The 27892-nt window shown below is 35.4% G+C and overlaps 1 protein-coding gene across 6 annotated transcripts in view; it reads left to right on the top strand.

The window, feature by feature from the left end:
- The window catches only part of GPM6A (glycoprotein M6A), a 300930-nt gene that overhangs the window by 249941 nt on the left and 23097 nt on the right, over positions 1–27892 (top strand). For 4 of the 6 annotated variants that reach the window (XM_069493115.1, XM_069493113.1, XM_069493117.1 and 1 more), the window contains 2 exons: positions 10426–10618; positions 24367–24523. The exons of 1 other annotated variant lie outside the window; for it this stretch is intronic. In XM_069493115.1, coding sequence (XP_069349216.1) covers positions 10426–10618; positions 24367–24523 — 350 coding nt within the window. Of the gene's footprint in view, positions 1–10425; positions 10623–24366; positions 24524–27892 lie in introns of those variants that run through there. One more of the 6 variants, XM_069493116.1, reaches the window with a different exon arrangement.

Below are 27892 nucleotides of genomic sequence, written 5' to 3'. Positions count from 1 at the left end.
AGTGGCTAATGATTTTTACTTTCATTGACAATGCCTTCAGTTTTCCCTGTTTAGAATTCAAAGGTTCTGAAGCTGTCAAGATCTTCTTTGGACTCTTTGTCTGCTGTTTTTCATATGGAAGTGTGTGTTTTTATTTTGAGTTTGATGGAGAGTTGTGTTGATAATCTTCAGTACTGTGCAATTATCTGAACAGAAGTCCAGAGATAACTATATTCAGTATAAGTCCAAGTTTTGCCAGTTACCTAGTTCTATGATACCGTATGATGTGTGCAACCCTAGTTTCCACTTTTACAGATTTAAGATAATAGTTTATTACAGGAAGACTTTTGAATTATTTCCCCAGCCAACCTGCATAAACACTCTTTACCAGTTACTCAGAAAGAAAAATAGACTTATTTTTTTAAAGAGTTACAGGAGAAAAATCTAGGAAAAATAGTTTTGTAACCATTCATTCTGAATATTTCTCATTCTTGGTCCCAAAGTAGAAAATTGTCATGATTCTGATATTTGTCTACAGGTGGACATAGTGGGAGTTTTGAGGCTAATGACTTTTGGTTCTAGTTGGCTGTTGAGACACATTTTCCAATTAATTCATTTATTCAACAACACCTACTATGTGTCAGATACTGTTTTAGGAATTGGACATACAGAAATGAACATAATGTGAATTCTTGATCTGATGGCTTTTATATTTTGGTGGAGAGATTCAATAAACAAAGTCAATAAATAAGATAAATAATATGTTGGATGATGATAAGTGTCATGACAAAAGAAAGCAATCCTTGAAGTGAAAAGTTCAATTTTAAACTGGATCAGCTTGTGGCAGATTAAAGATGGCTGCAAACTCTACCACCCCTCCCATCCAAGGTTGGAGTGAACTTCACCCCTAAACCGCCTGCTGAATCTGGACTGCCTATGACCACTTTGACAATACAACAAAATTATGCTCTGCCATTTCTGGGTTTAGCCTTTAAGAGGACTGGCAAATTTTGCTCTTTCTCGGAGCCCCTCCTCTAACGGAAGCCATCTATTATTTCTCACCTTACTGTTAAAGAGCTCAAACTAGGCACTTGGAGAGGCCACATGAAGTGAGATATTGTGAGAAAGTCCTCAGTGGCTCCAGGTGTGCTAGCTGAGGTGCCATGCATGCAAGAAAGAGGACATCTAGCCAAATAATGCCTTCAGATGACTGCAGGTCCATTCACTTTCTGGATGCATCTGCATGAACCATTCCAAGTGAAAACTGCCCAGTTGAGCCCATGAAATGTGAGAAATTATAATAGATTGTCGTTTTAAGTTAGTACATTTTGTGCATAGCACATTAGGCAGCAATGGATAACTCACCAAACACATGAACAAACGAACAAATGAATGAGCTATATTTTGAGCAAAGACCTGAAGACTATGAAGGAGCAAGCCATGCAGATATTTATGGGAACAGCACTTATGTTAATTAGTCCATTCATTACAGATGAAGATGAGGGTTTAACTGGGTCTCCAGACATCATCTCAACAAGCAGAATGTATGCTACTAAAACCCGACAGGTGTATGCAATTCAGGCCAGTAATATGGCTGCTCATTCTTTCCTTCCAGGGACGTGTCTCTACCTGATTGTTCCCTCACCCTAGAGGCTTATTTATCACAGTCAGGAGAGTACGGTTCCAATTGTTATTGAAGCAATTAACTTTTCTCCCTTAGGGAAACAAGTTTAATTAATCAAAACATTCTTGTTAAGTCATGTTGACCACTACAGAATGTTCTGTAATCAGTGATACATTTCTAACAAAAACTATCTGAATGTTAAATATTCATATTAATAAACATTTCATAATAAAACCTTTTTTTTTTTGTATTTTTTATAGAGACAGAGTCTTGCTCTTTCTTGCTCAGGCTGGTCTCAAACTCCTGGCATTAAGCAACCCTCTCTCTTTGGCCTCCCAAATTGCTAAGATTACATCTGTGAGCTACTGTGCCTAGCTGTAATAAAAACATTTTTAAAATAAAAATGTCATCATTCTTTTGAAAACTGCCCAATAAACAGGCTTTCACAAACGGCAGTATTTATTGTCAATAATAATCATTTGAGAAAGTACCTGTTTGTAATTATAGCTCCCTCATAGGAGCTGTGGAGATCACACCAGTCAATGCATTTAAATTCTTGGCACTGTTCCTGATACATTGGAACTATTCAAAAAATTCTTATTGATAGCATTAGTTATAGACTGTATATTTTGTTTCATGATTTGTCCCAAATTTCTCAGAGTAATTCCTTCTTAACCCCTGTATTCCATGTGTATTGTGGTTTATGAACTAGTTTTAAAGCATCTTCGGCATTTAATACGTTTCATATGATACTGCATGGTTTCCATATGCTGCTACATCTGCACATCAGAATCAACTGAAGCACTTATAAACAGACAGGATTCTCAACAGAAGGGATCTTGGATCTCTCTCTTTGTCAAAAATCTCTCATGATTTTGATACCCAGCCACAAAATTGGGGGGGGGGGCAGGTACAAAGAATGCCTCCAAACACTGCACATTCTTTTCCTTTTTAAACATGTTCCTTTTAAAATTAAGAAACTGGTTGTTAAAGCGTATTATTTTAACAATGACTAAAATGTTTAATTTACAAAAACCCATCGTTTGAGTTTATCTTGGTAATGCCGCTTTGTCCTGAATGATTCAACTGTTTACCTTAACTTTGTGCTTTGTTTAGGCCAGGACATATTTAAATAGGATGTAATAAATTTAATAATATTTGAGGATTATTTGAGCTATATTCTAGAAGGCTTTAAAAATATAGATTATCATTCATTATGTAAAGTGTTATCTTTTAGAAAGTGTGTTTGCTAAACACTTTAATCATGTAAATAAAGCATTCCTCAGAAGCACAATTTTGAACTATCATTACTCATCTTTCTGATCTGCTGTATTTTACACCAAGGGGATTTTAAATCCACTATTATTTAGATCATGTCGAACTCTAAGCCCACTGCCACTGATTCCGATTTGCTGATGAGCACCATGACCCTGGCCACTTACCTAACTGGACACTCAGATATCACAACAATGCTAGATGTTTCCATATAGTGGTTTTGGAAAAGTTTCTGAAAGGGGCTAGAAATTTTAAATTTTATTTCTTACTCGTATGTAAGCTCAAATAGGGTAGGGACCATAGTTTTGGTCACTTCTGTATACACAGTGTAGAGAACTTATAGGTGTCTGGAAAACATTCACTGAATATTGTTACAGGGATTCACTGCCCATGCTGCTAGCACAGGCATAGGAAAAAAGGAGTGAGCATGTTAAGTGAATTCAGCACGGTCAGGTCCTGATTTAATTGTTCTTGTAGTTCCTGTATTTCTATCCAAGCGGTATGTTTCCCTGTATGACAGGATAAGAGAAAGGTTGGCTTTTGCCTTGAGTGTGTTGAGGGGAATTTGATACCACAGTCCAGCTCTCCTATGAGTTTCTGATATAAATTTCTGCTACCTTTAGAGATTGAAAAACTCAAGTCTAGGGTCTAATTTAAAGGAAGTCACCATAAATTTCAAAGGATTGGTATCCTGGAGATCATGTTCTCTAACAATGATGCAATAAAGGTACAAACAAATAACAAACAGAAAAATAAAAAAGCTCAAATATTTGAAAACCAAAACAAATAAACAAGCAAAGAAAGGAAATACATAAATAACTTACATGTCATAAAGAAATCACAATGAACTTTAGAAAACACTTACAACTGAATCATAATGAGAAGATTACATATCAAAACTTGTATAATTTACTTAAAATAGAAGAGGAAGGGAACTTTATAGCCTTAATGTTTTTATTACAGGAGAGGAAAGACTGAAAATTAATGAACACAGCATTCATCTCAAAATTACAAAATGTATAGCAAAATATGCCCACAGAAAGTAAAAATAAGGAAATAATATAAAATAGAAATTAATGAATCAAAATAACCATGCAAAAATAGGTTATTTGAAAAGAGTAATACTATTGAAAGACCTTTTGTGTTACTTACTATAATAGTCATTAGTGCTGTTTGCTAAATATTTATGACCACCTGTCTTTTGAAAACATGGTAGAACTGCACTTTTTAATCCATGTGGTTGAAAGGGAGGCAAGTGACTCTTCCTATCCATTGGGCTGCGAGTATAATAGAAATGGCATGAATAGCTCAGAATACTTAATTGCCAAAGTGATAATTCCCTGATGTTTTTTATTCTCATTTTATGATTGGCAATGTTCAAGATGATGTCTCCTTTATTAGCCTGAGTTTCTGAATGGCTATAATGGGAATAGATTCCCACCATTGACCTCAGGTGGAAATATTGTAGCCTGATTGAAAAATAAGATGTGATGTTTTAAATCATTGAAAAACCGTTTTTGTAGCAAACATAGAGTTTAAAACATAGGCTATGCTGACTAATGTACTTTAAGAAGAGAGGACGGAAGGAAGGAAGGGAGGGAGGGAGGGAGAAAGAGATAGAAAAAGAGGGAAGGGGAGAAGGAGGAAGGAAAGAAAGGAAGGAAAAACAAAAGAAAGGTTAAAATCATCAGGGTAGACAAAAGGAAGTATGTACAAATGATGAATAAATTTAAAATATTATAAAAGAAAGTTATGTAAAATTTCATGCAAAAATTTAAATCTTTTATTAAGTTTAAAAATTTCTATAAAGATTGACTTTAGCAAACAGATTTAAGAAGAAATAGAAAACTTGAATACTTCTATTAATAATGATCATTAGCAAATTGGGTCAGTAGTTAAAATTCTTCCCATAAAGTACACAAGTGGCCTGGATAGTTTTACTGATTGTTCTACCAAATATTTATTGTGCAGATAATTACAACCTTATGCAGAGTCCCAGGCTACAGAAAAGAGAGATCAGTTTATAAGGCTAGTAGGAACTTGATTCCAAAACAAGAAAGCAAAAATTGGATGTCAGTTACATTCATTAACATAGGTATCCTTATATCTTCACTCATTATCTTTTTAACCTCATATTGTATTCCTTTGTCTCTACCTCAATCTATATATTACCACTACTGATCTCTTAAATTTTCCTCAAAGGCTCCAGGCACATACATGCCACCCAGCATTTGCATTTACTTCCCCTCTGCTTGAAACCTTCTCTCTGGTAGCCTGTTGGATGGCTCCTTTACCCCTTCAGAGCTTCTTACAAATGTCACATCAGTTATTCCTTCACTGGCTTCTGCATCAAAAATTGAAACCATTATTCTAATACTCACTATTCCTCTTTTCTGTTTAGGTTTTCCTTCTTGCACTTTTTACAATCTGACCTGTATTATTTCAGCACTTTGTTTATAATCTGTCTCCCAGCTCTGCAAGGAGAGCAGAGATTTTTGTTGATTTTGTTTACTTCCAAAGCTTCAGCAATTAGCATAGTGCCTGACACCTGGTGAGGGCTCAGTAATTATTTGTTAAATAGATTGATAAATGCAAAAGTATTGAACAAAGTCAGCATGACAAATTTAGAAATGTATTAACAAATACAGTATAACTCCATTGAGTTTTTCTCAGGAATGCAAGTTTAACTTAGATTGGAAAAATTTATTGAAATGGCAGATAAAAAAGAGAAAAACAAAAAATTGTTTCACCAGATGGGAAAAAAGCATGTTACAGAGTTCAGAATAAAAGAGACTGTCTTTAACCAACAAAATAACAGCAAGCATAACACTTAATGGTAAAATATGACAGTATTATCTTTAATGTCAGGAACACAAAAACATACCTTTTTCCCTTCTACTCTTTCACTGCATTTTATTTAACAGAGTAAGATAATCAAAAGATAAATAAAAAGGTACAAATATTGAAAAGAAAGAAATAAAGCTCATTCACAGAATCAACAAAAGAATATGGAAGTTTCTAGATACAAAATCAATATAACAGTACCAATCAGAATCCCAGTGAATTAATTTGTTTGATCAATCTGGCTCTAAAATTTATTTTGTAAAGTAAAAAAGCAATGAGTAGCCATGACACATGTGAGGAAGATGAACTGGTTGGGGGAATTTCTCCACCACAAATCCAGATATACTATACGGCAGTGTGGTGTTGGCCCAGGGAAAGACAAATAGACTAATAGAACAGAATAGACGACCCTCAAACAAACCACACCTCTCTGGATACTTGATAATGACAAAGATCAGGAGAGAAAGAAGCAACTCCCTGGTGAATAGTACTAGGAACAATTTATCTATGAACAGATTGTCAGTCTCACTTACCAACCTCACTTGCCAGTCTCTCTTCCAGAATCCACAATTGTGTTGGCCTCTCTTCTGTTGTCTATGTATGTCTCATGGTCTTTTTCTTGTTGGTTTAGGCTCTTTTCCCTTCATTTTGGTGCAGTTTGTGGAGTGAGCAAAAGCAAAGACTTGGCTTTATTTTACAAGGTTTAAATGGAAGTAAATTAATCATTGTCTTTTAAAAAATCTCATTCTATTTTTTAAAAAAAGATGACATATCTCAAGAACTTCTATTTTCTTTAAAATGTTTATATTATCACAAGTCAATCCACAACTTCACTAAACATTGGACAAAGGGTAATGTTTCAGGGAACGTGTTGAATGTCTCATAATTCTTTTATTATTTGTTTTCATATTAAAGCTGAAGGCATAGTATTATGTCACTTGTGAAAGTATAACCAGAAACTGGATATGAGGAAAGCTTGTGTCTATGGGTAATGGCTATCACATGTAAATTCTATGTTCACTACTTGAGCGATCAGCTCTATTTGAGAATTAATGGCCCTATTTTTATAGTATCTAGTATTGAAAATGTTTGCCGTGCAAAGTAATCGTTACCATTTTGCTAGGGATTTTCTCAGGAAGGGCATTTTCTCCAGTGTGAGCACTCGCTCCGTTTACTATGCCTTCACTAATATTCAGGTACTAGAGAGCTTTTTCACTCGCAGTTCCGCAACAACGTGGTGCTGGGGGTACAGCAGTATCCTCAGCCTGAAAGGGTGATTGTTGAGAGCCTGTCCTGGGCCAGGGGCCTGGTTGCTATGGCGACCCTGCTGCTCTGCCACGGCTGTTCCTCGCTGTGGGTGGAAAGCAGCTCCCCTGCCAGCAAGTACGTGGGATCCTGGCAGCTGGAGAGAATACTGAAATAATGCGCTGCTTCCCCAGATGGGAGCTCGGAGTCTTCTTTCAAATCCAATAGGCAGCTCAGGCTCTGTGGAAGACGGGGGTAATTAGGATCTAGCCCCTTACAAGTGCAGTATGTGCGTGGTGAGACGCTGCAAGTTGTCTCCTTTTGAATAAAAGTTATGCGGAGAATCAGATCTTAAATCAAAAGATTTTAGCCTGACCTAGCAGTAACGGACGTTTCAAAGAATTTGCATTTGCGAATGCAATAATATAATTCTGACGGATTTAAATGGCAGCATTTAAGTGGGGATTGAAATTTTTTTTTTCATTTCATTTGGAGACCTTAAACTAATTTGGAAGTGCCTATTAATTCAGGGTTGTCAATTTGAGTTTACCCAGTATTGGAATTTGTCTCATGCTTTTCTAAATTTGAAAGCTGCTATTCACTTGAAGTTACACTTGATGCTGTAATGACCCCAGTCTCCCCCTCGCAGATACAGAGGCGAATGTGGAGGCTAGAATTGATCCATGTAAAGCACAGTAGAGAAAAAGAGACAGAAGTAGGAACTGACTCTGCATCAGTAATCACATTAATCAGAAGTCCTCAGTGGTGGTTTTGGTGATTATCCGTGGGCTTACCACTTTATCTGCTCTTGAGCTATTCTCACTGTGATTTTATCTTTACTCTGTTATAAACTTTAAGATCCAGAAAAGGTAACTCTTACCTTTGCATTTGGTGTTTGGACTCTTTTCTTTATATTCAATTTATTCTGTTCTGAAGGGGTTTTTTTGGACACATTCGTCTGGTTTTGATATCTCCCATTGTCTGCAGTAGAAATCTCCCATAACCACATCAAATGCTTCAAGAACAGCAAAGGAGAGAAATCATAAAAGAATGGGATTTCAAACCCTGAGGCTATGTAGTACACCTGCCAAAATTAGCGGTAGCTCTTCTTTGAACTGGTACTAATTTTATTTCTTTTTAAATTATTTTTTAAATAATGAGTGAGATGGAAATTTTAGAACATCAAGAGACAGAGAGCAGTCCAAAGATTTTTCTGCCACCCTGTTAGATGCCACCCTGTTCAATGACATTCAGATACTACACACATTGGTCTCAGCCATCTGTTGGTGAATTTTTTTTCTATTATATGAAGTTTCAAGCTGTTCTAACCTTTTCTACTTCCCCATTGTGTGTGTGTGTGTGTGTGTCTCGGTGTGTGTGTGTCTCGAAGGAGGAATGTTCAGGAAATGATTTTGTCTGTACAAACCATAGCTACTGAAGTGGAGAAGTGTTCAGATTCCTTTTTTTAACCTCCTCTGGGGCAGGTGAAATTCTCATGAAATCCAGTTCAATGAGCAACATTCAAATAGCAGACAAGCTGAATCTCTGAATGTAAAGTTACTTCACACAGGAACTTTTCAATTATCACATGCTTAGTATGTTGTTATAGACATATGTGACTTCTGGAGAAAGTCTTCCTGTGACTTACATACAATAACAAGCTATTTTGGAATCTCCCTTGTTATTTGTTTCTGAAGAAAAAGGAAAATTCTTCTGTGATGTGTGGGGGGCTTCAGCATTACAAAAAGGGATTTGATTAAGCATTTCCAAAAAGAGGAAAGTGGGAGGAAGTCTCTGGAATGAGGAAGTGTGTGCGCGCAGGGGGGTGAGGGGGGATAGAAGTGGGTGTATGTGGAGCTGAGATCATCCAGGAGACACTCAGCCTGTCAGCCTTCTTACCTAAATTTTCCTTTTTCATCAGTGGCTGGCCATACCATCTCTTCAGTATCTCTTACTGCAAAGCTTAGATACTTAAACATTTCTAGTTACTTTCTTAGAAGATGTTTAACAGTCACCTGAAAAATTCTGACATTTAGTTTGAATATTAACCATGGTTTTCTGATGTCTCCTGCTAAATGCTTAAAGTTGTCTTTCTATAAGGAAAGACTTAAGTGACAAAGCTTCAAAAAACAAACTTGACTACTGTGGTCAAAGAATTTTTGACAACCCTATTACAGCACAATAATAGTTAATATTGATAATAGTTAAAATTATGTCTAATAATGGCAGCCAACATTCATTGAGTTGTTACTCTATGTCAGGTGTTATTTTATATATTAATTCATTTAATCCTCACAAGAACCATATGAGGAAAATTCTCTTCTGTCACTTTTTTACAAATGGTAAGAGCAAATGAAATAAATTTGCTTTGTGTGTCTCCTACTCTCCCTTTTCTACTGTGCCAGTGTGGTCTTTCTCATTTTTTAAAATCATGCACCATAGCAAGAAATATGGATCACTACACAAATGACATATATAAGTATCTGAACTCAAAGGAATCAAAAATAATTTCTCTGACTACATACCATGTATTCAGATGTTATCTATTCTATTTATTTCCACATTTAAAGTTTGCTGGTCAAAGTTTACTAACTTGAGTGCACAATGCACTAACAGACTTCAACTCACTGGTTTTTGTTGTTGTTGTTAAGCATAAATGAAGTTTGTTGTGGAAGGGCGAGACAGGTTTACAAAGCAAGAACAAGATAGGTTCACCACAGACGATGAACGTGCCCCCCGAAACCTCTCCGTTATAACAAAAGGCCTCAACTCACTGAACAATCGATTAATGGGTCCAAAAATACAGTTACAAAAAAGGAATAGGTTCTAGTATTTGATAGCACAGTAGGGAAATTATAGTTAACAATTTATTGCCTATTTCCAAATAGCTAGAAGGCAAGAATTGTAATGTTCTCAACATAAGGAAAGAAATAAATGTTTGAGATGATGGCTATCCCAATTACCCTGACTTGATCATTACATATTGCATATATGTACCAAAATATCTCATGTGCCCCCAAAATATATACAACTATGATATATCAATAAAAAATCTGTTATAAGAAAAAGGAAAAATACAGATACAGTGAGTTCAAAAGAATAAATATCATTGAAATAAAAACATAAATGTGAAATTTGAGAGCAATAAATTCAAAATAGAATGACTTACATGCATGTATGGTGAAGACTAATTAGAAGGAAGGGCCGTTGTGGGTTTTGTGGCAGAGGCGAAAGCCATCGGTGGTAGGAAGCATTCTTCTGTCTGTAGAGGATGGGTTTATAATTAAGCAACTTGATCTTAATATCCTCCATGGCACCCTAAGACTTGATTTACATGGTTGACCTAATATCTATCAAAGCAAAAGTACTTTCCCATAGTGCCGAAGTTTGAAAACTTTTTTAACTTAGATGAACAAATAATATGAATTTCTCATTTTTTCCCTGTTATTCTTCTACAGGGTGTTTTGAGTGTTGTATTAAATGCCTGGGAGGCATTCCCTATGCTTCTCTGATTGCCACCATCCTGCTCTATGCGGGTGTTGCCCTGTTCTGTGGCTGCGGTCATGAAGCACTCTCTGGAACTGTCAACATTCTGCAAACCTACTTTGAGATGGCAAGAACTGCTGGAGATACACTGGATGTTTTTACCATGTAAGTCACTCTAGTATTGCTTCTTATTTTGAGTGTATGTGTTTATACCGCTGTGTGTTAAGTAAATAGGGGTCTAGAGTTAAGTGATGCAATGATATCTATGAAATAAATACTCTTAGGGCATACATGATTCAGAAGAGCGTTGACCTTCACAATCAACACAAGGCACTTAGCACAGGACCAGAGGCCAACTTAATTTGGCTTGATCTGTGCTTTGACTGTCAGGTCCACAACTGAGGTACCATTAAGTGGAATATTTGCAATTCTCTTGCTCTTTTAATTTGAGCAGAGGCTATTCTAATAGCATAGAACAGAAAATAGAGAACAGAGCCAGGTACAAATCTGGACCTTGTGACTAATTCTAGGAAAATCACCAAAACTCCATGGGTACTCCTACCCTTTCAAAAAAACACTCAACCATGGGTATGATATCATCTTACTTTCACTGCCTTCCAGAAATTGTGTAATCATTGTGAAAGTTTCTTTGTGTTTTCTGTAAAAGGATAAATCATAAACAATTGAGTAGGTTTTTTGCAAAGAAAAATTGTGCTTTTTCCTCAGAAAGTGTAAACTCCTGAGATCACTAAATTAATAATGATGTTAAAATAATATTTTTCAGAAAAATAACTCACAGTCTGGAAGTGAAAGATTGCTGTTGAAGTTTCAGTCTCTTATTAATATTAGAACAGGGTTTGGAATTGAATTATAGAAGAATTTCTTTCCAAATAAATTGCTGATTCAGGTAATCTATTCAGAGATTTTATGTCCACAAAAAGAAAATTATTTATTTACTACAATTTTTTTGTAATCCCAGCTGATAATAAACCTTGTCTCTTGAGCCATTACAGCTTTTGTTACACTTACAACTTCTTGTGTTTATTTCATGCTACTTGATACTATATAGTGTTTGTCCTGTTCCTTTTTTTGTCATTCTAAATAAATTCAAACATTCTTAATGCATATATAATTTTTCTGCAATAAGACAATGTTAGACTTACAAATCTTAGTGGTTATCTGGATGGCTAGGGTAACTTTGCTTTTTACTCTTACCATTTCATCTAAAAGAGGTTGATCATAATTCTGACATACTCAGGGCAAATCTTGTTGTGTTGGTGTAATTATGACCTAAAATCCTAATCTTAAGATGACATTTGGAAAGTTATCAACCCAGGCAACTTTCTAGGTAGATGACAACTTTCTTCCAACTATAATATCAAAAATATATCTTATTGCTAAATTTCCTTGTACTCCATCAGCTATAGACAGATTGTCTTGAACAAAGTATTTTTCACAAATTGTAGTTATTATTTATTAAAGTTACTAATTTCCCATGAAGATGAAAAGAGAATAGAGTTGCATATTTCTACCAAGTAATAGAATAGCAATTCTCTACTTTGGGGGATGGAGGGTGTGCACCCTGGGACAGAGCGCATAGCAGAATTTTTAGTAAAACGAAAGTTGAAATATTTATGTTTACCTAAAATATATTGGCATTTAAAACTTTGAGAAAGACTGATTTAAAAATAAGAAATACAGTGAAGAAAGCATTGTGAGATTGGGAAAACACACTCCCTGTCCCCGTGCCCCACACATAAATAGCAATTAGAGGAAGGGGATTGATTAGCCATTTAGTTAAGAAGTGAAATTATTGCAAAATTATAGTCCCTAACTCTGAAGTATCAAGTCAGAACTTCACCAAGGTCACTGAAAAATGGAAGTGAAGAATTAGTAGCAAGTAAAAAGTTGTATATTTCCCTGCATAATTTTGTCTTAGAAATTAGTTCTGGAAATTAGCATTATTCATTAAATTTGAATCTTTTAAGCATGTAGTAAAGTTTATCAATTTCCATCAAATTAAACACAAGCATACATATAAAACCAAAATTTAATAGTTATCAATGCCTTAGATTCAAATAGCATGAATCAATCCTTATGAGATTATAAGTGATATTCATCATTTGGAATATAATTAAAATAGTTTGGATTCTTGTAGGTTAGTTTTCAGAGAGCCTTTAGAAAATGATTTCATGGATATATTTTAATGTGATAAACCTGACATTTTCTTTTTAGTTTTATCTCAGCCTACCCTGGACAAAATATGTTCTCACTGTGCATTATTTTAAGCCACCACAGATGTCCTTAAAAATCTACAGATTCTCTAGATTTAGGCTACATCCAAATTGCTAAATTTAGTTGTAGAATGAAAAGTTTGTAAGAAATCATAAACCTAATAAATGGCATGAGATGCTTATATACATCTATCCACAATCAATTAAGATTTTTGTTTGATATTTAGACAACAAAATTTAATAATGTCACAGAGCTCTACTAAAGCTCTGAAGGTAGTGAGATTTTAGACAAATATCAGAGATCATATGTTTAATTTGGAACTTTTACCTTTGGTCTGTTATATTAAAAATTAAATGCAAAACCAGTAATGCATATTTTGAATTGGAAGAATATTGTTTTAATTGGAATAAAAGTAAATGCTCAAATTATCTCTCTTTTCATATTTCAAATTACTCCAATTCCTTATATAGGCCCTGTGTAGCTATCAAATGAATTAAAACCTTCCCCCTACCACAAATAGTTCATGAAAACAAAGAGGGAAGATGTGTACTGTAGACTTCCCAGTGCCATTAGTGCCAATTGATAAATTCAAAAGTTACCTGGAGGTTTAGAGGAAATAGGGATTTCCCTGTGCTGGATTAGCTTACAGGGATGTTGGGGGAACAGAAAAGTTGAATGGGAAACAGAGGATGGAAAATCGGGAACTGTAATGCAGGGAGAGGGAGCGATGTGTTTGCAGGCAATGTGCCCTGCTTGAAGATAAGCTAAGGTAGGTTTGGAAAAGAATATGTAAGGGCATGATTGTGGAGAAGAGACTTGTCTAATTTTAGCAACTCACAGAGAGTCTGTTTCTGTTTTCCATCGTTCACATACTTAATTCAATTAAATTAATTACTCCTACATCATATACTTGTAAAAGGAGTTTGTTTACTAGTTGGGTGAACTAAAAGATAAAGCCAATTGCCCAAGCCTGTAGTCTTCCACTGGTGGTCCTCAGGATCCCCGGAGTTACTCCCTCTTTATCTCAGAGACCGAAAAATTTCCTTCTCTCTCTCTTTCTCTCCCTCTTCATTGTTTCCCTTCTGTTAAAGAAATACACACATTCCCAACATGGGCAACATCTCCAGGTCTAAAGGGAAACACATGAAGGGCAATGGCAGCCCCACGGAAGTAGGGCTGTTCTGTTTCATAATCATCTGTCCAACATGCGAAACATATTATCTTAAATAAGTTCTCGAATAATCCCCATCTTTATGTAATCTGTATTTCAGAAATGTATTAAGAATTCTGAATACCATCAGCTCCTGCCAATGGGAGCTGATCTGAAGTCTAGTTCCTACATTCACAGCTAATGTCATCCATTTAATTGTTTTGACATATTCCGATTGAGGTGTGGAGACCTCCAGAGACAGGGAAAAGAGTGAATTTCTCAAAGATTTTGTGACCTATTTTCTATTTATATAATTTTTAGTATCTCTCTGCCTCTTCTTATCTGCTTGGTATTCCAGAAGCTTTACATCCTTAATCTGTCAGCTTAGTTCTCAAGTCCAAGTCATTTGTTAGCTCCAAACTGTTGTGATGATAAGTGTGTAACTTACCCCACTGCTCCCTGTAGGGGATATTCCTACACTCTAACAACAACTTCTGTTTGTTTAGCATAGCCAATGGGGCCCATTCAACACTGGAGACAGATCCTGACTCTGCCACTTTCTGCTATGAGATGCAGAGGACATTTTTCTGATTTGGGATTCAGACTTTCTTTTCTGAGAGCCTTTTCTTGAAGCATTATTACTCTGCTGCCTAAGTTTCATTTGACAAAGTGAGCAAGAAGTAGGGTAGGTATTTTTCATTTGTCAAGCCCATTCCTATAAGATCATAAAATATGGAGATGGTTAGAAAATTAGATATAGTAAAATGATCCAAATCACTAATTCTGCTAGGCTTCTTGGATAACTCTTCTGAGGACTTGGCAGGGAATAGCCTCTCTCATAAATATACCCTGTTATAATTTATTACATAAGGGTTGTATTTGAGTTTTGATACCATTGAATTCCATAGTAAATGCATTTTATATTCAAAATTTTATTGATTTTTTTATTGACTGTGATTTCAGATCAAGGCATCAAAAACTGAGTTCATTACATAATGAATTATTTAATATTTGACGCATATAAAAAATTAGTTCCTTTTTATCTAAAACAAAATCAGGCAGTAAGCTCAGATGAAATAGACATGGGTTAGAGATGCTGACCATTTTGTCATATGCTTATTGGCCATTAGTTTATCTTCTTTTGAAAAGCTTCTGTTCATGTTTAGTTAGAGAGACAATATGATGTGGTAGATAATATCGGCCTAGGCAAAGAATTTATGAGAAAGACCCCAAAAGTAATCACAGCAACAACAAAAATAAATGAATGGGACCTGATTAAATTAGAAAAATTTTCTGCAAAGCCAAGGAAACAATCAATAGAGCAAATAGACAATCTACAGAATGGGAGAAAACATTTGCATGCTATATATCAGATAAAGGGCTAATAACCAGATCTACAAAGAACTCAAGTGAAGCATCAAGAAAACATCAAACAACCCCATTAAAAAGTGTTCAAAAGACATGAACAGAAGCTTTTCAAAAGAAGATAAACTAATGGCCAATAAGCATATGAAAAAATGCTCAGCATCTCTAATTGTCAGGGAAATGCAAGTCAAAACCACAATGAGATATCACCTAACACCAGTGAGAATGGGTTTTCTCAGAAAGTCCCCAAACAGCAGATGTGGAGAGAAAGGAACACTTATATATTGTTGGTGGGACTGCAAACTAGTACAACCTCTATGGAAATTCATATGGAGATACCTCAAAGAACTAAAAGTAGACCTGCCATTTGATCCAACAATCCCACTACTGAGTATTTACACAAAGCAAAAAAAGACTTTTTATAAAAAAACACATTTGCACTCGAATGTTTACAGCAGCACAATTCACAGTCACAAAGATGTGGAAACAACCCAAGTGCCCATCAATACATGAATGATCAATAAAATGTAGTTTATGTATACCAGGGAATGTTGCTCAGCCATTAGAAAAAAAATGGTGAACTAATACTTTTTGTAACAACATGGATGGAACTGGAGACCGTCTTTGTAAGTAAAGTATCACAAGAATGGAAGAACAATAAATAACCACATGTACTCACTACTAAATTGACACTTATAGATCAACACTCATGTACACATATAGTAGTAAAATTCAATGGAAATCAAGTAGGTGGGAGGGGGGAGGAGGGTATGTGTAAATTCACACCTAATGGGTACAATGCATCCTATATAAGTGATGGCCAAACTTATAACTTTGACTCATACTGTACAAAAGCAATTCATGTAACTAAAACATTTGTACCCCTGTAATATTCTGAAATTAAATAAATAGATGAACAAATAAATAAATAGATTCTAGAGCAGAACTTTTTGCCTTTGTTTCATGTTGGCTCTGCCCCTTTCTAGCTTTCTTATCATGGGCAAGTTATTGAACCTCTCTGCTTCAATCCCTTTTCGGCAAAAGGGCCACAGTAAATGCTGCCTACATCCCAAGGTTTCTATGACAACAAAATTAGATGATATTACAACATGGCTGGCACACAATAAGCATTATACAACTATTTACTATTATGATGGTGATGAAAATGATGGTGATGATGATGATTAAAATAATGATGATGTCTTCCCTGAAGCTGTATCATAATCGTAATGCCCTGTATTATGCTTCCTAAAGTCTGTCTGTCCCTGGACACACTCTACTTACCATAATACTCCTCCTGTTTTACTGTTTGATTAGGGTAGGCATTTCAGCACAGATAAGTATCTGAGTAACTTTCAGACTGGATTGGAATTCAAAGATCTAATTTCTGTTCTCTTTTCTAACAACCAGAAATATAGCAGCTCTAGGGAAAAATATTTATAAAGAAGAGCATGATAATTTCATTCAAATAATATTTGAAAGGTCATCAGGTAGAAGGAAACTTGCTTTGTTCTTTATGATTCAAAGAGAGAGCCTTAGGTCAAAGTATTAAAATTCATAGAGAAATAGTTTTTAAGCTCAGTACAAATTCCATTCCAAAAGTTGAGTTTTCTGAAGAGTACATGGACTTCCTTGAAATGTAGTGATTTTCCTGTCAATGAAGATGTTTAGAAAAGGCTGGTAATGAACTTCCAGTCTGAGATGCTTAGAAGCTATAATTCACTTAGTCTTGTTTATTCGCAAATAGGTATCTTAGTAATCATGACTATTTCATTAATTGGTTATTGTGAATATCAAGTATGAAAATATATTTTAAACTCTTTAAATTTATTATACTTCTGTAATATTCTTGTTTTCAAATATGTAGATATCTTTTTCAGGCTAATCTTTTGTCTGGTTAGTCTTTTAATGAATTCATTCACTTCAGCAAAAAATATTAGATAATACTATGTGCCAATCACTGTGCTAATATGTAGGGATGAATGGCAGAACAAGACAATTCTTTGTCCTCAAGCAGTGACATGAAAGGCATGTGAGCAAAGTGCCTTCCTCCTCAGACAAAGGAGATATGAATCAGAGAATGGTGTAGTTACCACTTTGACTGAGTTCAAGGATGCATCAGGCTAACCAGATAGAGGGAGCGGAGAAGCTACAATGATTAGTACCATATGCTGTTGGCACAGATGTAGAAAAATATATCCAATGGAACAGAACAGAAAGGCAAAAGGAGACTCAAATACATGTAAATACTTGTAAATACATGTAAAACTATGTCCCTACTTTATATTTTTACCAAAAAAATTTTGGGTGGTTAAAAATTATAATTTAAGAGTTGTTAATTTGTAAAAACTAGAAGAAAATATAAATTAAGGTTTCACTTATCATCAGGTAGGAAGTATTATATATAAGCAATATAAGAAATCACAAAGGAAAATATTTATGTATTTGACATAATATAAATTAAAATTTTACTCATTAAAGTGTTATAAAAAACATTAAAAGGTATATGAAAACAGAATAATATTTGCAGCTTACACGACAATAATAAATGAAGAATTGATAAGTCAATAACAAAATATTTAAGGAAAAAATGGAAAAATAAAAATAAGTTTACTAATAAAAATACAGAACATTAATAGCTCATAAATATATGTTCTTCCTCACTAGTGAACTAAGAAAAGTAATTTAAAATTATACCCATTTTTAACCTATTAATGTTTTATCAGAAAAATTAAATTATAATAGTTGGCATTAGGAAACAGAGAATAGAACCTCTTGCTCTTTATCAAAGCATTTTTATTTTGGCACAAACTCTCTGGACACCCTTTTGACCACATGAACCTTAAATTTTTCTAGGAATTTATCCCAGGGAAACAATCTAGACTGAACAAAAATTATCTAAAATCATCATTATTACCATGCTGTTTGTAATGGTAATGCACTAGCTTCCTGTTGCTGCTGCAAAACAAATTACCACAAATTTAGTGACTTAAAACAGCAAAATTTATTTTCTTACAGTCCTGGAAGTCAGAAGTCTGAAAATGGGTCTTACTGGGCTTACTGAAATGGGCTGAAATCAAGGTGCTGGCAGAACTGTGCTCCATCTGGAGGCTCTTGGGGAGAAGCTGTGCCCTCGCCTGGTCCAGCTTCCAGAGGCCCCTACACTCCCTGGCTCACAGTCCCCTTAGCTCCTCAGCGCCAGCAGCGTGGCACCCTCAGATCTCTCCCCGAGTCTGACTCTGCCTCCTTTGCCTCTTTCACTCTTAAGGACCTTTGAGATTACATTAAGGCCCACCCAGATGATCCAGGACAATCTACCCACCTCAAGATCATTAATGTAATCCCATCAGCCAAATCCCTTTTGCTCTGTAAGGTAACATATTTGCAGGTTCTGGGCATTAGGATGAGAACATCTTTGGGGCCCATTACTCTCCCTACCACTGAACACAATTAGGGAATTGGTGAAATATATTATGATATCTTCAAATAACAGAATGTGCCATAATCTTAAAAATTATTGAAACAAGTATATACTAGTTTAGAATAGTCATAATATATAAACTAAAAAGGATGTTTTCAAAACAATATATAATAAATATAGCTTTTTGGAATTCATTGAAATTCATATGAATAAAAAACTGATAGGGCAATCAGTGAACAGTCTGTGTTTTTGTTTTACTTTTTTAAATTTTTTTTTCTACAATGAACATATATTGCTTTTATAATTAGTAAAACAGCAACGTTGCCAAATGTGAAAGTTTACATTTAGAAAGGAGGTAAAGTCCTGGCATTAACCCCTTAAGAAGAATAACATGGACTGTCACCTTGGAAGGCAAGGGCTGTGAAGGAAAGGCAGAACTTCTGATGATTCTCTGTTTGAGCCCCTGGTGGACTCTATAATAAGTGACTTCACCATCAAGGACTATTTATGCATCATGTTAACATGTCATTGAAAAAACTCATATTTATGTAGATAAGAGTTTAATTTGTTAATATAATATTTGAAATCCTTGTTCTATTAAGTTCATATATTGCATGCTGATAACAGAACACTTTTGTGATAAAGTAGAGGGAATCAAGTCAATAAGATAATTCCCATTGATTGTAGTTTAAATATTTTGATGATTTAAAATTTTGAAATGGATTTTGGATCCTAATGTTAGGAAATATCCATCTTCAGATTGTTTGAAGAAAAACTTTATGGAAGAATACTTTAATGTCAATAAATTAACATTCAGCTTCAGTAGAGTCTATAGCTTGTGGCAGGCTGAATAATGGCCCCCAACGATATCCAGATCCTGGTCCCTGTAGCCTGTATATGTTACCTTATACGGTAACACAGACTTTGAAGTTGTGATTAAGTTCAGGATCCAGAGATGAGGAGTTCCTCCTGGATTATCAGGCAGGGTCCTAAATCTAACACACGTGTCCTTATAAGAGGGAAGCAGAGAGCTATTTGACTGGAGAAGAAACCAATGTGATTAATGAAACAAGATGCTACCTGCTGGCTTTGAAGATGGAGAAGGGGTTGCTAGCCAAGGAGAGCAGAGAATGCCACTCTAGAAGCAGGGAAAGTACAAGGAAACCTTCCCCTGGAGTCTCTGGAAGGAATGGGACACTGCCAACACCTTGGTTTTGGCCCAGTGAAACTGATTTCAAATTTCTGATCTCCAGAACCATCAGAAAGTAAGTGTATGTTGTTTTAAGCTACCGAGTTTGTGGTAATTTGTTAGTGCAACCATAGGAAATTAACACATAGCTAGGCCAGTTTATTTCAGTACATACTGCCAGGTATTCTTACAGAGTGCTCAAGTTAAATTTTGAAAAGAGAAAACCAAAAAATTTATGATCGTTATAATTATCATCAATAATTTGCAATTATACTAACAGCATAAATGCCAGACTTGAAGGCCACATACATTTTAATTAAATAAAGCATGAATTTGGGAGGAATTACATCAGCAAGGTGAGAGGATAGTAAGTCTCCGACCACGTTCCTGCACAGAAACACCAATTTAAAAATTATATACAGATCAATACCTTTATGAAATTTCCAGAATTTACTTGAGGTTGCAGTATCTCGGGTGAGCACAAAACCCAGAATAGCCACACTGACATGGTGAGAAGAGCAATGTCACTTAAGCCACATCAGCCCCTCCACCAAGCCACAGAGCTCACACTGAGAGAGGAGGAGAAGAGAAGGTGGGGCAAGCACCCAATGTTCTGGCCTTGCAGAGGGATGCCCGAGGGACGGGTTTCTGTCTAACGTCCTTCTAAGCACTGACAGAATTGGCAGAGTTTGGATACGTGGCGGCCTCTGAGAACAACTCAGAGAAATTGGGAGAAGGCTCCCAATGAGGGAGGAAAGAAAACATTGTTCTGCAAACATTACAGACCTGAAGGGAGAAAAAACAGCAGCCCAATCATAGTATGAGGTTTCACTAGTTCACTTTCAATAATGGATGGAATATTGAGACAGGAAACGGAGACTTAAACCACACAATACACCAAATGAACATAATAGACACATTCAGAACATTCCACCTGACAGCAGTTGGATACTCATTTTTCTCAGGTCCACCTGGAACATTCACCAGGATGTATCACATGTTAGGTCACAAAACAAGATTTAACAGATTTAAGAGGATTGAATTCTACCTATACAATTCTATTTAAAATAACATCAAAAAAAAAAAATTACTTAGAAATAAACTTAACCAAAGAGGGAAAGACTTGAACACTGAAAACTATAAAACATTGCTGAGAGAAATTAAAGAAGACAAAAATAAGTGGAAAGACATCCCATGTTATGGATTGAAAGACTTAATTTTGTTAAAATAGCCATACTAACCAAGGCAATTTACAGATGAATGCAATCCCTGTGAAAATCACAATGACATCTTTTACAAAAGTAGAGAAAATCCTACAATTCATGTGGAATAACAAAGGGCTCCAAATAATCAAATAACCTTAGGGAAAAAAATGTAAAGCCTCATACTTCTTGATTTAGAAACATATTACAAATCTACAGTAATCAAAAGATGTGGTATTTATTTATTATTTATACATAATAATGGTACATATTTATGGGGTACATGTGATATTTTGATATATGCATGCAATGTCTAATGATAAAATCAGGGTAGTTAGGATATCTATCACCTCAAACTTTTACCATTTCTTTGTTCTGGGAACATTTCAAATCTTCCCTTCTAGCTATTTTGTCATATGCAATAAATTATTGTTAGCTATAGTTACCCTACTGTGCTATGGAACACTAGAGTTTGGTAGTGACATAAGGAAAGACATATATAGACCACTGTAACAGAATAAAGAACCCAGAAATAAACTGAAGCATATATGGTCAACTAATTTTCAACAAGGGTACTAAGAAGACATCATGGGGAAAGGATAGTCTCTTCAATAAAAAGTGTTAGTCTTATAGGGTACATAAAAAAATCAACTCAAAATGGATTTAAGATTAAACATAAGACCTGAAACTATGAAACTCATAAAAGAAAACATAGGAGAAAATCTTCATGGCATTGGTCTTGGAAATGATTTCCTGGATATGATACCAAAAGCACAGACAACAAAAGCAAAAATAAACAAGCAGGAGTAAATCAAGATAAAAAGCTTCTGAGCAGAAAAGAAAATAATCAACTGAGTGAAAGGGCAACCTACACAATGGGAGAAAGTATTTGCAAATCATATATGTATATATATATATATGTATATATGGTAAGGAAATAATATCCAAAATACATGAAGAACTCCTGTAACTCAATAGCGAAAAACAAATACCTGATTTAAAAATGAGCAATGGACTTCAGTAGATATTTCTACAAAGAAGATTTACAAATAGCCAATAGGTATATGAAAAGGTGTTCATCACCACTAACCATCTGAGAAATGCAAATCAATGAGCTGTCACCTCACACTTGCTAGGATGACCATGATGAAAAACAAAACAAAACGGAAAATAACAAGTGCTGGTGAGTATTTGGAGAAATTGCAACTGTTGGTGGGAATGTAAACTGGTACAGCCACTACAGAAAACAGTGTGGCAGTTCCTCAAAAAATTAAAATTAAAATTACTATATAATCCAACAATCCCATTTCTGGATATTTATATAAGGAAATTAAAATCAAGATCTTGAAGAGATACCTGTACTCTCATGTTCACTGAAGCATTATTCACAATAGCCAAGATAAGGAAACAGCGTAAATGTCCATCAGTGGATGAATGCATACAGAAAACATGATATATCCATACAATGGGATATTTTATGGCCATAAAAAGGAAGAAAATCCTGTCATTGTGCTACAACATGGATAAAATTGAGGACATTATACTAAGTGAAATAAACCAGTCACAGAAGGACAATATTGCATGATTCCACTTTATATGAGATATATGAAATAGTCAAAACTCATAGAATCAGAAAGTAGAATGGTTTTTGCCAGGGCTACAGGCTGGGAAAATGGGAAGTTGCTGTTCGGTGGCTAGAGTTTCAGTCATGTAAGATGAAAAAGTTCTAGAGATCTGCTATACAACCTTGTGCTTTATAGTTAACAATACTGTATGGAGCATTTAAAAATCTGTTAAAAGGTTAAATCTCATGTTAATGTGACCTTTACCTCAATAAAGAACAATAAAACATGAATTTTCTTTAACACAATTGTGAACATTCCAAAGCAGCTCAATGTAGTTGATTACTGATTACAGACTTTTCTAAAGTCTAGTAGAAAAGCAACTGGAACCATCAACTTCAATAACTATACCAGAGACTTGAAGATTGACTCATCTCCTAATCAATCATGCGTTGGTTTTAAGTACTTAGGAAGAAGCAGCCGTTTCCTGCCCATTAAAATTGCTATTTCTCAACTCTAGAAAGAAATGTTACATACTCTAGCAACTTGTCTGCATTACTGTCAAACTATTATATTCTGAAAATGATTTGTAACATACAAATGCACTAGACAATGTCAGAATTCCTTTCAAGCAGGCCATATATTCAGAAAAAATAAACCATAATAAATAAATTCATTAATTAACTGTATAGTTTCCTGTGACTGCCATAACAAGTTACCACAAACTGATAGCTTAAAACAACAGAAATGTATTATCTCACAGTTGGGAAGCCAGAAGTCTAAAGTCAAGGTGTCAACAGAACTGTCCTCCTTCCTAAGGCTGTAGGTGAAATTCTGGAATCTTAATTCATAAATGGGCAAATTGTACTTTTTAATCCTATTGAATATTCATTTACTAGTTACAGAGCTATGGAAAAAGAATTATCTATTCATAGATCCATCTATCATCTATGTACCAGTTATGTGTGTGTTCCCTTTTATATTTTCTATATAAATATTTTATTTTAGCCACATGGATTTTTTTTCGCTGGGCAATCCATTGTGAGAAAAGGAAGAGTATCTCGCCATGCCTCTATGGAATTATGCTATAATCTGGCTTAGGCCCAATTCCATATAATATCCATTAATGCTTCTACCTAGAAGACTTAATTGTCAAAGTTACAATTTATCTGTAAAACCACATATTTTCCATTATTGATATTACCATCAGCAAATATTAATGATGTTTATGGGAAGTATAAAAACACAACTATAATTGACTATTTATAATAACAAATGTATGGGATTTATGCCATTTTATATAAAACTACTGCATCATTCACCATAAAGCTTCCTACCTCTTTTAACATAAATTTTAAAAATTCTGTGTTTTTAAGCAATGTACATAAATCTTTACATTTGGAATTTTGTCCTAATTTGAGAACTTGTATTGATGATTATGTACTTAAGTAAATAAACAGCAAACTCCTTTAGAAGTACGATTTACTGATTATTCAAGGCTACAGTTTGTAGGAACCAGAGAAAGGGGGACACTCGAAGGGAAGAAAAAGAAACCTACAAACCTGAAAACTCCAAATATCTTGTCACCAAATATTGGAAGTGGCAGAACAAAATTTATATATAAACATTAGACATATAAAGCAAAAATGTTTCTAAATCCAACCTCCATTATGGACATAAATATTCTATAACTTTCATTCCAAAAGAACCATGGGTACATGAAAATCAATTTCTGCAGACCAGCAATAAAAAGTTAACAAAATAAATCCCTTTGTCTTTTCTCTCTCAGGATTGACATCTTTAAGTATGTGATCTACGGAATCGCAGCTGCGTTCTTTGTGTATGGCATTCTGCTGATGGTGGAAGGTTTCTTCACAACTGGTGCCATCAAAGATCTCTATGGGGATTTCAAGATCACCACTTGCGGCAGATGTGTGAGCACCTGGGTATGTTCTTTCTCTACATTCAGTGCGTGATGTGGATTTATTTCAGTAGCACACAGGTGTTTGGATTCAATCTCCCAAGAATTAAAATATTTTTTAACAGTTTTATTTCCTCCTGTAATGGCTATCTTAAACCTTGCTAATATCTGAATTAGGATTATTCCTTGTGAAAATTCAGTTTCAAATTCTCAAATCATATGCAGTCCAATTAGTTTTGTTTCTAGAGGCAGCAAAACTTGCAATTGATTGATGATTTTTTTTTTCCAAGGGCTTTGGGATTCCCTTATGGAATAACAAAAAATCTACCTGAAACTTGTAGGCATTACATGTGTCTGTCTCCCATGTAAACACATGTCTCTGTATTGTACTATAAATTTGGGGGCAACTAAATCATGTAATTTCTGTCTTCTATTGACTTAAGATAAGAATTTTGTTAATTTCAGCCTTAAATCTTTATTGATATATTTAATGATAAATCAAATTTATAGTCATACTCTAAAGTTAAGCAGTGCAGACAATGTATATATATCTACTAATGCACAAAAGTGGTGAAAATTAATATGGTTGAAAGTACTTTTGCATTTTTATGCAGAATCATTTTTCTGTAATGAAATGTTGAAGCTTCCATCCTTGGCAGACATGTTTTACTTTTTGTCTAATGTTATATAAGAACATATGTTTGGCCAGGCACGGTGGCTCACGCCTGTAATCCTAGCACTCTGGGAGGGCGAGGCGGGCAGATCATTTGAGCTCAGGAATTCAAGACCAGCCTGAGCAAAAGCAAGACCCTGTTTCTACTAAAAAAATAGAAAGAAATTAGCTGGACAAGTAAATATATATATATTATATTATATATAAAATTAGCCAGGCATGGTGGTGCATACTTGTAGTCCCAGCTACTAGGGAGGCTGAGACAAGGAGGATCGCTTGAGCCCGGGAGTTTGAGGTTGCTGTGAGCTAGGCTGACACTATGGCACTCTAGCCCGGGCAACAGAGTGAGACGCTGTCTCAAAAAAAAAAAAAAAAAAAAAGAACATATGTTTAATTACAGCATAAATTCATATTAAGTAAACTGTCTCTAATAAGGAATGACATAAATTACTTCAATCTTACAGAAAAGTTTAAAAATACCTGTTAACCAAAAAACTTCTTTTTTTTTTTTTTTTTTACTAACTTGTAACAAATTCTGTTATGCTGTTCACTCCAGTAGTAACAATAGTCTAATAAGATGGTTTTCCTGAGTTGTGGGTATTTGTAGTTGACTTTGGAATGATTTCTTATGAGACTCATTTTATATCTGTTTTGGGAAAGCACTTATTTGGTATTCAAAGAGGTAAAATATGTGAATGTGAGCAAAACTGGAATATGAATAATGTGACTAATGGGCTTTAAGCTGGGCTTTATCACTTAAATTATTTGGATCAGTAATATCAAATTACACATCTTGGATTAAAGAAAAATAACATATGAATATTTAGTGGGCCAGTTGTCAGTGACACCTACCAATTTCTCTAATTAAAAGGCCTGTTCTGATTTTTAGATTCATTTCTATTCTGCCAATAAAGTATAGTAAATTCAATTAATAATGGGCTTTTCCTTATATTGGAATAGTATCATTGTAATGCCACTTATGTGTCTTAGTAAGTCACTAACTTCTCTGGATCATAGTTTAGTCATTTCCAAAATGAAGATCATCTCTAAAGCTCCTTCCAGGTCAAAGCGTCCATGATAAAGCACTACTGAAATGACAAGAGGTCATGGATCTGGAAGCACATTTTTACAACCGGGGAATAACCCTTTGCCAGGAAGAGTGCTGCCAATTATGTTGGTCCATTCAAAATTGGAAAATTACTTTATAGTAAAAAAAAAAAAAAATCCCAGAAGAAAACTCATATCTATGTGTAGCAATTATTTGCCTGACATTCAAGCATCTTAAAGGTATCTCAAGAATTTTTAAAACAAAATATGAGCCACATTTTTTCTATAATAGTAACAATTGTGTCACCAGTCCCACCCAGCAGACCAGAAGGGTGGCAGCAGCTGCGTGGGCTCCTCCAGAGGCTACGCAGCAGGGAGCAGCCCACCAAGAGGCCCTCGCCTGCTGCTGTCACAGTCCCCTGCCACCCAGGACTGTGCAGAACTGAGGCCCATACTGAAGTTGAAACTGCATTCTCTTGCATTCTGCAGAGGCAGCAGTGCAGTGGGTGAGGCCTCTGAGTCGTGCCCTGGCTATGCCAACACGGAGGGAACTAGCTCCAGAACCTGAGAAGGCAGTAGTGGTGGCTCCAGGCAGCGCTGCAGAGCCCTGCGACCCTTCCCCTTCCCCCATCTCTTCTCTTCACCTTGCTCATCTCTCAGAACTTAGAGCTCCATGGGATCAGAGGGAAAAAGAAAGATGTATATTCCAGCCTCTCCTGCTATTACCTTCCTTTTTTCCTATTTCCATTCTGCTGCTTTTTTATTTTTTCAATTTGTAGGTGGATTGTATTTTACTGTCTACCTCGTGTTGAGTGAGTTAACCTGTTAACTTGTTTCACCTGTCTTCCTTACCTTTAAAAATGTCTATGCTTGGCCGGGCGTGGTGGCTCACGCCTGTAATCCTAGCACTCTGGGAGGCCGAGGCGGGTGGATCGCTCGAGGTCAGGAGTTCGAGACCAGCCTGAGCAAGAGTGAGACCCCGTCTCTACTAAAAAATAGAAAGAAATTATATGGACAACTAAAATATATATATACAAAAAATGAGCCGGGCATGGTGGCACATGCCTGTAGTCCCAGCTACTTGGGAGGCTGAGGCAGTAGGATCGCTTAAGCCCAGGAGTTTGAGGTTGCTGTGAGCTAGACTGACGCCACGGCACTCACTCTAGCCCGGGCAACAGAGTGAGACTCTGTCTCAAAAAAAAAAAAAAAAAATGTCTATGCTTATAAGTTATATTGATGCCTTTCTACTTGGAACACGGAATAATACTAAAGGGTGGTATAATTTTGTTTTTGTAACAACTATATGAAAAGCTTTCCGAATTAATATAAGACTAAAAGCAACTTTTTATTCTATCCCTGTTTCTCTATACTGCATAACAAGTAAAATGGCTACTAATTGAAACTCTATCAGCACGGAATGCAATTAATTTTAAAGCAGCGTTGTGTCACTGAATTGAGGATGCTAATCAATATTCATGCTTGGTGCTGTACATTTTACGAGTTCTAGTAAATGTATAATGACATGTCATGCACCATTATAGCCCTTAAATTTCTCTGTGCTCCACCTATTCATTCATCCCTCCTCCTTTAACCCCTGGAAACTGCTGATCCTTTTACTGTCTTCACAGTTTTGCCTTTTGCAGAGAGTCATATAGTTGGATTCAGACAGTATGT

The sequence above is a fragment of the Eulemur rufifrons genome, chromosome 18 (genome assembly GCF_041146395.1).
Source record: "Eulemur rufifrons isolate Redbay chromosome 18, OSU_ERuf_1, whole genome shotgun sequence".
NCBI lineage: Eukaryota > Metazoa > Chordata > Mammalia > Primates > Lemuridae > Eulemur > Eulemur rufifrons.
This window is presented reverse-complemented; position numbering and strand designations above follow the sequence as displayed.